Here is a 13,645-nt window from a genome sequence, read left to right as displayed (position 1 = left end):
AGAGGCTTCAGCCTCTTCAAAGGAGACCTGGCACTAAGTAGTATCTGGCTGTTCTTTTTGTATGTAATAGGGTGCCTGTGGGCAGGATCTCTTGCTCTAGTATATATAGCCTGATTATTTTTCTGTGTGTTTAGCTCATTTGGCCATAAGCACCCCAGAAGTTCTCTTTTTTCCTATTGCTTATTTTTGTCAGATTCAGGCAATCCTTACTAAAGTGTCTAGGATTTCACTCCAAATATAAAATTATGCCTACCTGATATGCAAAACCTGTATCACAGCTTTACTGCAGTCCTTAACTTAATATAACATCACTAACCACATGTGGATCCTCTCACACCTCAACCATTCTGTGATTCTTGCGCTGGTACGGAATTGCTTCTGTGCCAAAGACTGCAGGAATAACTGCTAGTACTTGGGGAAGTTGTTTTTTGCTGTAGCAAAGGTAGTCTTATGATCCATCTCTCTCCTGTCTTAACACAGAAAAGTCAAATGCATTCAAACTCATATTCAGATAATTCTGTGTGAACTACAGCTATAACAACTTGACTGAGTTTGAAATATGACTGGGTTTAGATAATGATGAATTAGTTCAAAAATCAGTACTGGTGTCTGAAAATGGTGTATGTACGCTGCCTTCTTTACAACCTCTTTCTTATTAGAGGTGAATATCTAACTAAAGGTACCACTCTAAAGAGATTTCAGATCAGAATTTACTTGCAAGTCATATTTTTGTAATGGAGTTGTACAACTGACTTTTAACAGGTTTCACATTTTACTCGGGACTTCTTACTGGATGGAAGCCACCTGCTAAACATGTTTCCTAGAAAGAAGAAAATATGTGTATTTCTTCACACATCGAATGGCAGAAAGTGATAGTCCTGTCCCATTTTCCTTTCTTCTGAAGTTTAAGAAGCTGAAGTAAAATGTCACGTTCCACATAGTTACAATAATGCTCCCTCCTAAGCATGCAGACAGACTCCAGTTTGCCAATTCCTCTAGTTTTATACCATCGCATTACTTCTAGAGGGACTAAATGTCATTCTGTTGTGACTGATTTTACGTTGTAGTGCTACCGATCAAATTTCAAACTCACCATGCCTCCTGCTATTACAAAGCCAGAAGACCAAGATGAGTTGGCTGACTATTGCAAACTTTTAAACCACCATAGAGACTTGCCCTAGCAAATGTTGAGAGGCCACTAGGAAGAAAAACAACTTGAAGAAATATTAGTATGTGGCTTCCCAGTTTGGGGTGACCTTGCTGCTGTTCTGGGCTTGCCCCCAAGCAGAAAACGGCGTAGTAGAATAAACAGAGGTAGGAAAGTATTCATATTTCTGTGGGTCAAGGCTGCTTCTTTCTGTTTTCTCTCTCTTCAAGTTGGTTTTGAGAACTTCTCAGTCATGTTGTTACTTGTACAGGGGGATGCAAATGGTATGTTCTCAAAGCATCTGAGATGCTCCTCTCCTTTGCCCAAGACACAGGAGATGTAACAAGTAGTTCTTGTGTGCTCTGGTAAATCTTGAGCAAAGTTGATCATCAGAGAGCCTGTAAAAATGTCACCAAACCCAGGAGATGCACAGAGCTGGAGTGAAGCAGTCCTGGGGTTTGTCTGTTGGGGATGTACCTGCAAATGTGCAAATTGTCTGCTTGATTATATTCAGATGACCTCCTGGTTTCTGCTTGTGTTAATGTAATCAGAAGATGCATTACTTTTATTTGCATCTTAAGAATCGCTCTGCAGTTGCAATGTCTGTTTACTCTCAGCAATAGCTCTAGGGACAAGCGATCTTATTTTCCTTTTTCACTTGCCAAAGTACAGAATTGGGGTGGTGGGGAGTGACGGAGGAGAGGAGGAGGCTTGACTGATGTGAGGCAAAAGTCATTTGACAGAAAATAAGTTCTTCTTCACTTTTTCCATACTAAACCATCATGAGGTGGGGTCTAAAGAGACATGTAAATTCCGAGTTAGCAAACCGTTTTCAGCTTTTGAATTTGGGCGTACTTGAAGATGTGTTTTCTAAATGACATCTCTCCGGGCATTGAGAGCACTTAAACAATCTGCTCTCTTCTTCCTCTCCCTCCTCACCCTCTGTTTTTGTATGTGAAGGCCTTTAAAAGTAAATTTTCCGTAGTTTAAGAAGTCCAATGCAGGCAACCCGGGACATTGTATATCCTAGCTTATGATAATAGAGGTGTCTATGACAGTGCCTAACATATTTACCAAGGGGAAAAAAAAAGGCAAACATAGTTGCTGTTCAGTTGTACAGTGTCCACTTGTATTATTTGTTGAAGCCAAAATATTTAATCATTTCAGTATGGGCAAAAGTTTTGCTTGTTGGAAAGCAGCTACATTTTCCCTGCTGCACCAAAGCTATTAAAGCTTGTTTTGTGACCATCTCTGTTCCTGCAGCTGGGAGTAAAAGTAACTTGAAAAGGTTAGACTGAAGATTGCAGACAATCATATGCTAATAGCAGATAGCTATGCTAACAGGGACAAGAAGGAGGTGGCAGCTTTGGCTGGAGAGTAGCTGTGATTCCCAATGTTAAGTGTTTATATGGCTCAGAGACCTGCTATCTTGTCCAAAATGCCAGATGACTGGGTGTGAAGGGCAGCCGTGTGCTACCCATCCCAGCAGCTTCTTCCCCTTGGATCTGGGCCCCCTTCCCACCTCCAGACCTCAAACACTGGCAGACCTTGAAGTAACTGTACATACTTAGTGGGGAACTGTGCTCATGAACTGAAGGTGGAGTAATGCAATGAGATAATGGCCCAGTGACAATGGAAACATACTTCAGTGCATCTCGTATGAGATCAGTTGCTTTGTGAGAAAAAATAAAAATCCAAGTGAGTTTACAGCAGAAAATAACTGGAGAACTGGTGTTTGATATTACCATTTCGTGCAGTTTTGCTGGGCAGTGGAAGAAGTCAAGGCATCTTTTCAGGGATGATAGATCACAGATTGTGTCTATTGAGTGCTTTGGATGTCTTTGGGACTTTCAGGAGATTCATCTACAGAGCGTGGCAGAAATGAAGTTACTTTGGTCTCTATTCAGCTGAACTTTGTGATCTGTTATAGCTGCCTCAAATATTCTTTTGGAAGCGGGTGGCTTACTTGTCTGCTGTCAAACTGCCCGTTTTAGGGCTATTTCTTAAGTGCTATTTTCTTTTGACAAATGACTGCCTTGGTGAGAACTCTCTCTGCATCCTTTTCTGGTGAGAGCCTGGAGGCTATGGAAAGACCGCATGCAGCTTTGCACACACCTTCAGTTTTCCAGCAGAAAGGTTTAGTTCTGTACCTTCATTCACTTTCAGTGCTTCTCCTTTTATCTTCCATAATAGCTTGTGTGTTGAAAGTGCATTTTTAATTAAATTGTTTGCATCTCATATATGCTCAATATATTCACTTTGAGGGCATTTTTATTACAGAAGAAGGGTGGTGATATGTAAGTCTCAAGAATAATTAAAACTTGTGTTAACTTGTGTATGTTTTTAACAGTGATTGAACTTTGTGTTGAGTCTTTGCTAGGTCCAGGATCAGATCTTAATCAAGTAGGAAGGAAGGAAGGGGCAAATGAAGGAAGGAAGGGTTGGTTGTAGGCCCCTATGTAAGTTATTACCAGTTTAAGGTAAACCTCACCTGTCATGTTAAAAGAATGCGTATGTATATATATATATATATATAATATGTATATGAATATAAAACCTAATTTTAGATATTTAGCTCAAGCTAGTTTTTGTGTTCAAACTTATCAAGGGAGAGATGGAAAGTGAGATAATATTCTGAATCATCTTTTGGTGGCACCTTCACCTCTGTATGTGAATGTAGCCTTAGAGTTTTGGTTAGACCACCTTGGTTTACAGTTGGGAAAAAAGCAGAGCAAGCTAATAAGGCTTTAATAGCAGCATTATGTGACAGAGGAAAGATTTATATAACTAGGGACTTTCAGGAGAGAATGTGGTAAACTGTACTTCTCTTTCACTTCAGGGAGCTAGAAATACACGTCCAAATCAGCAAGATGTCCAATGTTGATCTGAAGCTTTGACTTTGTGTGTTAAATCATCAGGTTCTTTTATTAGTGTATTTTCTACAGTCTAGTCTTGGAAAGCCAGGGGAGGCTGTGTTCAGAGTCCCTTCCTATGGGGGAAAATGGGGAATGAAAAAGGGACCAAATTCAAAATCAATTAGTCTTGTTACATTAAATTTTTTGGAAAAGTGTTAATTTGTCTTTCTTCACTGAAAATACAGTGTTACATTGGCTTGTAGATGGTCTGACTTTGCCAGGTACAGCAGGTGAATTAACATGAATCACACACTCTTTGCCAGGGATTCTGTGACGTCTTGTTCATACCTAAGTCAAGCTGGGACATGTAACAGTGTTTTGAAATGGATAGTAGTTCTGATGATGTCCCAAACATTAAACCAAATTCAGGAACTACACTGAAGGTTAAATGCTAGTTCAGCCTGGAGGAGTGTGTTGAGCATCTGGAAGAGATCCCTTTGGGTTAAACTGGTAAATCAAGTAAGAGCTTATCTGATTAAAACCCTTATTTAAATGTCAGAGCATCTGCAGTACTTCTTACTAGCTGAAGCAAATTTTTCATATTTCATAAAATTTTTAATTTACTAGGCTGGCCTTCGCAAAAAAAAAAAAAAAAAGCCAAAACAAAACAAAAACAACACACACACACAAAAAAACTTATGTGGTCATTTTGCAAGTGTAAACAAAGGGAGAAAATCCCAGAGGGACAGACACATTTTTGTTTCAGGCTTCCAGGATTTCCCAAGAATGACTGTAAACTGTTTCCTACAGGTTGTGTCAAATGCTGCTGGTCAGGGGGTTGCCATCACTGGGAACAACACTTTCAACAACTGGAACTGGCCTAATGCTGTGATCTTTGCTGCTACTGTAATCACTACAATCGGTAAGCATTTGCTACATCAACTGTCCTAACTGTAGTTTTCCTTATGATCCGCTGTGCTTGTACTCTTCCATTTCTGTGTCAGGCTAGTCACTGAATAAACTTGCTATGGCTGGAGTTGTGTAGAATACACAGGTTTGTAGAGGAAAAATATTTTTGGGCACTTTACTCATGGGTGTATATAAGAGTGTGTTGTTCTAATAAGTAACTGAGTCAAGGTGCTGATGGGGATAATTGGGGTCATTCCAGTTCTATTCATTCATTCATGCACTTAAATTAACAAATCATAAAGTCCCTAACCAAAAGCATTACCAGACATTTCATTAAACTAATATTTAAAGCACATGCATATAAGGTTTTTGTATAACTGTCCTGTTGCTCACATTCACCCTCTTCAGCTACTGAATTAGCAGTGTTCTTGGCTTACAGAACAATCTAGACTATTTTTAAACTCTTAAAGAAGACAAGGAACAAGAAGTGTGGTCTTCTAAATCTCGTTACTGATTTGTGCTTATAAAACCCTTTGCATTGACATACAGAGGGTACATTGCCATCTTTTAGGGAGTAATCTTTGCTACAAGGTATTGGTACACCCCGGCTACCCCTACAACATAAACAGAAATGCAAAATAACCAGAGAAGGCTGGAGGTACATGTAAATGGAAGCCTTGCTGTTAGGTCGTATACAGCACTGTGTTTTTCATTATTTGAAACTCACAATACCCATCTTATAATCTAGTTTATGACACGAAGTCAGGAACCTAAATAAAAAAATCTGGCACAAGTTCAGGAGGGATTCTGATTTTAAGTTTGTAATGTGCTTTTGGGTTCTGTGACCAGCAAAGAATGAAATTCAATTGAAAATGCCTTGCAGTGTCACAACTCACCTTCCACTTAACTCTCAAACCCTTACCCTGGGAAGGTAACAGGTCACAAAGTAAATACGCATTAATGGATCTTTCATGGGAAAGCTAAATTCAGGGTGAATTTTGAGGTTTTATTTCATAAAATTGATTCAAACTCGAGCTTTTAACATTACTGCTCAAGGCTGGGGAATCTTATTAGAGGTTTTGAGATGAGTTTTATTTCATATTTATCTCATCTTGTCAAGGAAAAAGATGCACACTATCCAGGGAACACTTAAAATGTAGTACTCCTCTCAGCCTACAGTAATGGAATACACATTTTCTGAAGTAGCACTGGAAGGCATCCAGATTCAGAAGATCAGCTGGAGTAGGCTAATGTTCTCATAGACAGTGAAGTAAGGAGCATCTGATACAGCAGAAGGCCACACAATGTTGTTTTATGTATAGGTAGAATTGCCTTGAATTCTATACAACACAGACAGACTGTGCATATGCTTATCTCTTTTAGGTTACGGAAATGTTTCACCAAAGACACCCTCTGGACGTCTCTTTTGCATATTTTATGGGCTCTTTGGAGTTCCTCTCTGCTTGACATGGATCAGTGCTCTGGGAAAGTTCTTTGGAGGACGTGCAAAGAGGCTAGGCCAGTTTCTGACAAAAAGAGGAGTAAGCCTGGTAAGGTCCTCTGCTTGTTTATTCTCCTGCTGTGTATTTTTGATGCATAAAGTATAAGCTTAATTCATCTGCTAATTGTGGTAATAAACAAACACTTGTACAAATACGAATTTCCCAAATGGTTGTTGCATGAAAGTAACTGGGAGGTGGATTGGGTATGTTAATTCTGCTAGAAGTTTTAAGAAAATGAGGTCTTGCAGAAGCATTTGGTAATAAATATTGTAATTTCTTTGAAGACATATATCTCCATACATGAGAAACCTATAGGATCAATATAGGTGAGGCTCTAGTTTCACAAACGTTCTCTACAAGCTCCTCTGGCATGGAAATGAGCTGTCCTGCTTTGTTCCTACCTGCTTCTGTGCTAACATAAGCACTTTACTTGGTGTTTTTTTGTGTTGGCCAAGTTTTGTCTCAGTTCTAACTGCACAGAGGTGGGAGCGAATGCAGGGACTGAGTGTATGGAGGAGGGTGGGACTAGTTTGGGCCCTAGTTTCAGATAGAGCAACAACTGCCTTGGTTCAACACCCAAGAAGGTACAGAAAATGCTGGTGAAACGTGTGTGTATGCAGCTTTGTGAAGCAGGGTTTGTGCAGAGGTTAGATGAGTGCCAAAAGGTAGGAAGCATCAATAGGAGAGAAGCAACATAAGCAGTCCTGACCCTCTATGCACAAATGAACTGTTGTAGAAAATAGTTGTGTTCACTTCAGTCAGTGACCTTCAGTTACAGCTGATAAACTGTTAGTACAAAACTCTGAAATGACTGATGCTGTCAAATGATGCTCTATGCCATGGAAGGAAAAGATAATTACTTTTTTTTCCCTGACTTTTTTCTTCTTTCTTTGCAGAGGAAGGCACAAATTACATGCACAGCTATTTTCATCGTTTGGGGTGTCTTGGTCCATCTAGTTATTCCTCCTTTTGTCTTTATGGTGACTGAAGGATGGGACTACATTGAAGGCCTCTATTTCTCATTCATCACTATCACCACCATAGGATTTGGAGATTTTGTGGCTGGTAAGTAATTATATTTTATGTATTATTTTACTACATGCACAGTGTGTGGCAATTCTGTTTCTAAACTCTAATTCTAAAAACTATTTTCTAAGCTTTTTAAAAACATTTTTCTGAATTTTTCTGATTCAATAAAATCTGAGTACTGCTCCAATGGACTGCATCTGGCTTTTCCATCTTAGTTTAGATACCTAAGACCTTTACTGACTTAGTCTGGAGCCAAATTCTGGAGCTGGTCATTCTTTCAGCTGCCCCAGGTCCCTATTTCAGGCATGGAGCTTTCCTATCCACCATGACAGTTAAGCATTTTTAAAGGGGATCACCTAAGCAGAGTGCATCAGCGCTGTGTGATACTGTGCAGCTGTCTAGAACTAGTCAACAGGAAATGCTGAACATACTGGTGTCTATCTCATAAATCCTGTCTTTCTCTAAAATCTGCTATGTTATTTGGGGCTTTGGAGATGGTCCTTGGGAAGTGGAATTCTGAGGCTGATCCTTTTCTCAAGCAAAGTACCTACACCTGTACTTTAAGGGCTGGGGGAATGCTTATATTTTTTCAAAAAGAAAAAAGTTACTTTTATAGCTTACAAGGAGCATGTGCTGCCATTTTATGTTGTAGCCCAGCGGTCAGACTGTATGGAATGGAGTGCTTCTCAGGGTAGTAACTTAAAATTTCTCATCTGTGAGTCCTCTTTCAATAATGTTCTTGTTTTTAATTCTTTGTAGGCGTAAATCCGGATGCAAACTATCATGCCCTTTACAGATACTTTGTGGAGTTATGGATCTATCTGGGACTAGCTTGGCTTTCACTTTTTGTCAACTGGAAGGTCAGTATGTTTGTGGAGGTTCATAAAGCAATCAAGAAACGGAGGAAAAAAAGAAAAGAGTCTTTTGACAACCATCCTAGGTCTAAAAAACCCCTTCAAATGGGTACCTCCAAGGATGTGAACATTTTCAGCTTCCTTTCAAAGAAGGAAGAGACCTACAATGATCTTATTAAACAAATTGGGAAGAAGGCCCTGAAGACAAACAATGACAAGATGATCAAAGTAGAAAATACCAAACAAAATATGCAGAATGCCAGTAAAGATGCTCAGGTGACTTACACAAAAACAGAGTCATTTGAGTATGAGGAGTCTTCCCTGGACATTCAAAATGGTCATGTACTCAGACACCTGCATGATAAACGTATTGGAGACAGCCCCCTAGAAGGAACCATGTTTGTAAACCAGCTAGACAGGATAAGTGAAGAAGAAGGTGAAGTATGGGATTCCAGAGACTATCGACCCTTAATATTTGAGAATGCCAATATAACGTTTGTAAATGAGGATGATGATGAAGAGGAAGATATCTCAGATGATGAGGAAACTTCAAAATCCTCCATGGATGATAATCTTGTAGAGGAACCTGAAACTGCAAAAAAACTGGTAAAATTCCCATCCTCTGATGAATCTACCTTTACCAACAACGAGCTAGAACTTTCTGTGCCTTATGAACAACTGATGAATGAGTATAATACAGTAAGCAATGTGAAGGCTGCAACGTGAAACATGCTGGACAGTGGTTTTCTGAAAATGGTCAGTGCATATTGAACAAATTAATGGAGCAAGGAGAAAAGCATGTTTTTGCAACTTCTCCTGTCTCTTTGAAAACAAAAGCAAGACCCAAACTAATGACCTCCAGTGTCCTTTTCCTATCCTAAGTTGGTTTCTGAGCCCATCAGCTTTGCTTATCTGAAGAGACTTGTAAAATAACAGTTGAATCAGGAGTCCTGCTCCGTCTTGGGATTTTATGGTTCTTGAACAAAGTAGACAAGAAAAGACTAGTTAATACACTGGACCTGTTCTGCATTTACGCATTTCATTGAGGAATTAGTTTTGGAGTTTAACTATACTGTTGCAAAGAGACTGGTTTGGGCATCAAATGTGTTCGGTTACTCCACTAGCCCTTCAACTCTGAAAACCTGGATTTGAATCCTGCTTTGATCAAAAATGAAAGCAAGGGTTGTTTTTGTATTGTGTTGTTTTTTTTTTTGTTTTACTACCCATTGTTAAGTTTGTACCACAAAAAAAATGGTGCAACCACTAGTGGTTCTTAATGAGAAACTTTAGATGGAATACCAGGGGCACACAGATCTGAGCTGGGGTGCACTGGCAGACTGAGGAGAGGAGGATGCTTCTAAAACATCTGTCTGGAATATGTCAGTGCTTGTCAAATCATAGTTGTAGTTTTGTGAACAAAATATTCAAATTTAAAATTCCAAGGAATGGATTGAGAAGGCAAAAATCCTGTGGGATGAAGCTCACCAATTGGGCTGCTAAACTGCACATCAGCCCCAGAACTGTTGAAGATTAAGGTGACTGGAAAACCTATTGATCAAAGCATGTACGAGCACAAGCAGGATGCAACAGACTTTTCTTAATGTTGAAAGTGTCCTTCCACTGTCCATTTCCTAGAGGAAATACTTGAATGAACCTTATACAGTATCTATGTACAGGTGAAGTTTTAGTGACACTGCTCTTCTGAGGGGAAAAAAAATCGCCTTTGGAGATGCAGATATTCTCTAAATGCCCTAATGCCTGTCAGAAGGGACCTGCAGCACTGCTGCTGACCTGTGCAGTGTGTTAGTCAGTATTGTTTGATGTTCCTCCCTGCCTTGGTACTTCAGACTAGACTTGAATGAGAGATGATTTTTGAAACAGTTGATTATACTTTGCTTATTTGTTTTGTTTTAAAGCCTGATCTATGTGCGTATACAATGGTTATTCTATCCCACTTTCAAGAAGGCTGAACAATGTCAAATCTTGTGCAAAGCTGAGATGTGATCAAGTGACTTAAAGCCATAAAGCACTTTTTGAAAGGGACTTTGGCTCTAAGCTCCTGAAAGTATTATATGTGGCTTGGAAATGGGCTTCTCATTGAGAAGGAAATATGTCTTTTTCATAACGTTTAAGCCCAAGTCATTTTGGCTGCAAAGAAAATTATACCATGTTTTTTCCTTTTCTTTTTCCGTATCCTTGCATTAACCTGGAGAACTCTTTCAAATGAGGCTGTTGATTATGCATTGGCAAAAGGTACTGACTTCGGTTGTATCCAATCTACTTGGAACAGAAAATAGCCAAGACCTTTGAACCTTAACATCTCAAGTTCTGTTATTTTGTATAGTTTTGCTGTGTTTAAGTCATTCCACTATGTCCTCAAGTTTTCAAAGTTCAGTGAACAGTTAAGTTGTTTCATTCTCATTTTCAGTGTAATGCTGGCCGACTTGCTAGCTCTGTAAAATGAGCTTATGGAATCCTACAGTGCTAATCTTGAATTACTGCATTTTTCTAATAACTACAAATATGGGCTGCAGCTTCAATTGCCGGCCTCTCCTTTGGAAACTGGCAGTCTGGTTGGATGTCCTGTTGACAAGAAGTATTGAAGTTGCCTGCTGTGAAATAAGAGAAATTGTCTGTATTGATTTCTTTTCAGCATCTTCCACGTATATGAGATTTTTCAAATAGAAAGTGAACTAGGGCCAAGCCTGTTATACTGACAAAAATGTGGAACCAACATCATTGGAATCAGTAGTTAGTATGTATTTGATAATAATTTGGGGAGATTCTAATTTGAAATACAATTGCATTATGTTATTGCATCTGAAGGAAAAGAGGGAGATGTGCTATCAAAAAGATTCTGACTTACTTCTAAATGACTCCCCCACCGTACACACACCCACCCCTGCATTGTTTTAAAATGACTCCAAGCCCTTCTTCAACTATTTCTTTGTATCTGAAGGGTTGTGGTTGACAGCTGTACCTTGTAACCCTAAGAAATTTTAGGTAAGATGGCATACCTGATATACAAGGTGTTTGTGTAACAAGTCTAGCCTGCATTTTTTTAATTTAAAAATGTTCATATTAGGTTGAAAGAAAATGAAAAAGCACTCCATATAGCTTTTGTTGTCCTCCGACTTGTCTTCCATTATTGATGCAAAGATCAAAAGTTTTAGCAACAGTTAAAAAGCTACAGGACAGTAAGGAGAGAAAATGCTTGCTGAAATCATATGAAATGGAAAAGCATAGTCAAAGTCTGATCTTCATTGCAAAATAATAAGTGAATAAATTTCTCTTTAAGACAGAAATAATACGACCCAGATATTTGGCTGGGCTTCTTTGATTGGGAGGGTTGTTGCACACTGGAACCCAGATTCTCCATTCTCCGTTGTGAAGTGCACTTGTATGCCAGAGCTGAGAATGGATGGGATCTGTTTCATATTATCATGTTAGATGCAGCTCTTTGGCCTTTCCCAATGTAGTCAGCATAGACTGTATGTATAATCAGCATCATGGAGTTTAAAGTAATAGTTTAAACTTATTAAAACAAAGTACGAAATTCCCACTTTTTTGGGGAAACATGATCACACCTTACAAAACTGTTCTCAAGACATCCCCACCATGTGCCTTAATGCAGTTCTAATACTGGGGGGAAAAAATAATCTTTACAGGGGCCAACATAATTGGTCTCATTAAACCCTACTTGTTTTCAGTGTTCTGGAGGGATTTGGTTGGCACGTGATTTTCATGCTGGCTCTCCAAAAAGTTGAACCATTTCCCAAGGGTTTTAATATTATGGTGCCATCTCAGAAGTACCGAAGTGCTAAGCAAGACAGTTTTTTGTCTGCCTGTCTTCCATGTCTTGAGAAAAGTGAGTTAGAGGGGTGTCCAGGCTGGATTTTGAGCTTTTCAGCCTCAAAAGTGCCTCCGATTAATTTCAATGAATTCCCTAGTGCTATTTGGTAAGGTTTTGTAGTTTTTTCAGTTATCTGGTCAACCTGGAAACATTTTCTTTGGATGCCGTGTAAGATCTAATTTGGCTAACTAGTGATGTTAGGAGCTCCCTTAACACTATGTAATTACTTTTTATAGGTGAGGCAGATCTCTTACTGGAAAGAGAGGAAAGGGGAGTCTTTTTTTTTTTTTTTTTTAATAATTTAAAAGCACATATAAGGAAAAGATGGAGTAGAAGTGAAAACTCTTCTTTCTACCTGTTGCCTATAAGTAGCTTGTATTTCCAGTCACATGATGTGAAGCATAGGTCTGCATTCACAACAGTAACTTACTAATTTTGCCAAGATGAGCCAATACTTTAAAAAATAGAAAAATAAATCTTGAAATGTGACAAAAATCTATTCCTATAAAGGCCCTTTTAAATGTTATAGACTAGGTTACCCCATCCTTCATGACGTGATTGTGACACTTCTTGCTCTTTTCTTGTGCTATTGAAGCCTGTTTTTACCAGAAGGGCATAGTTTTCAGATACATATCTCATGGCAGGCAATCTAACACATCTGATACACTGGTACGAAATCACTGAGGAAATACAAGAAGTGATGTGTTAAATTTTTCTGAACCTAATGATTTGTGAATCTGTTGCTGGCAATAGATGTCACAAAACATGCAGAAATAAAACCATAGAGACTGATAACAGATCCGTGGTGACACAGCTGTATATGTTGAGATATTTTTCTCCAGCTGAGCTTGGAGAGTACAAGTAGAGACAGACAAGCGTTGCTGATGAGGAGAGCAAAAAGCAATATACAAGTCTGTTGACCTAAACAGAAAACCAAGAGTTCTGTTGTAGACTTGTGATTTTTGTGCCTCGTTGGATTCATTCCACTTGTGATGGATTTACCTTTTAGAAAATTAGCTTGTCTTTCATAATTGCTTTTGAAGTTTGTACAGTTCTGACTCTATCACTCCATAATATGCCTGTCTGTCTATTCTTTGTTGCTGATTGTCACTGGAATCACACTGTATGTAAATATTTGCTAAGTCTTTGTAAAATGTAATTTATTTTAATATTTTGCAATAAAAATTTTACAATTTACCCTCTCAGTCGAGAAATTAAATTTCTTTTTACAGCTCCCTATAGTTGTAATGCATCTCACAGATGAGGCTGGTCCTGTTCCAAAGAGCTTGAAGGTGTAAGGAGCCGATAAAGCGAGTTGTTTTATGCAAGCAGATGCCACCACTTGTATGGAGTATTGGTGACCAGCAGCATCTAGTCTGCAGTTAAATACAGCGTAGCAAAATATTATACGGCAAGGATTTGGGACAGCTGTTGAAGGGGGTAGAAAAGTTTATTCTACAACAGTGTTTTTTCAAGGGGCTGTTTATTTTTAAAGA

The 13,645-nt window shown here is 38.8% G+C and overlaps 1 protein-coding gene across 1 annotated transcript in view; it reads left to right on the top strand.

Annotated features, from left to right (window-relative positions):
• KCNK5 (potassium two pore domain channel subfamily K member 5) overlaps positions 1-13,346 on the top strand; it is a 39,348-nt gene extending 26,002 nt beyond the window's left edge. The window contains exons 2-5 of the mRNA XM_035561148.1: positions 4,813-4,924; positions 6,295-6,461; positions 7,310-7,478; positions 8,202-13,346. Coding sequence (XP_035417041.1) covers positions 4,813-4,924; positions 6,295-6,461; positions 7,310-7,478; positions 8,202-9,022 — 1,269 coding nt within the window. The 3' untranslated portion in view covers positions 9,023-13,346. The remainder of the gene's footprint in view (positions 1-4,812; positions 4,925-6,294; positions 6,462-7,309; positions 7,479-8,201) is intronic.
• The last annotated feature ends 299 nt before the right edge of the window (positions 13,347-13,645 follow it).

The sequence above is a fragment of the Cygnus atratus genome, chromosome 3 (assembly GCF_013377495.2).
Source record: "Cygnus atratus isolate AKBS03 ecotype Queensland, Australia chromosome 3, CAtr_DNAZoo_HiC_assembly, whole genome shotgun sequence".
In the NCBI taxonomy this organism is placed as follows: Eukaryota; Metazoa; Chordata; class Aves; order Anseriformes; family Anatidae; genus Cygnus; species Cygnus atratus.
The sequence above is the reverse complement of the archived record's forward strand: the minus strand, read 5'-3'. Positions and strand labels throughout refer to the sequence as shown.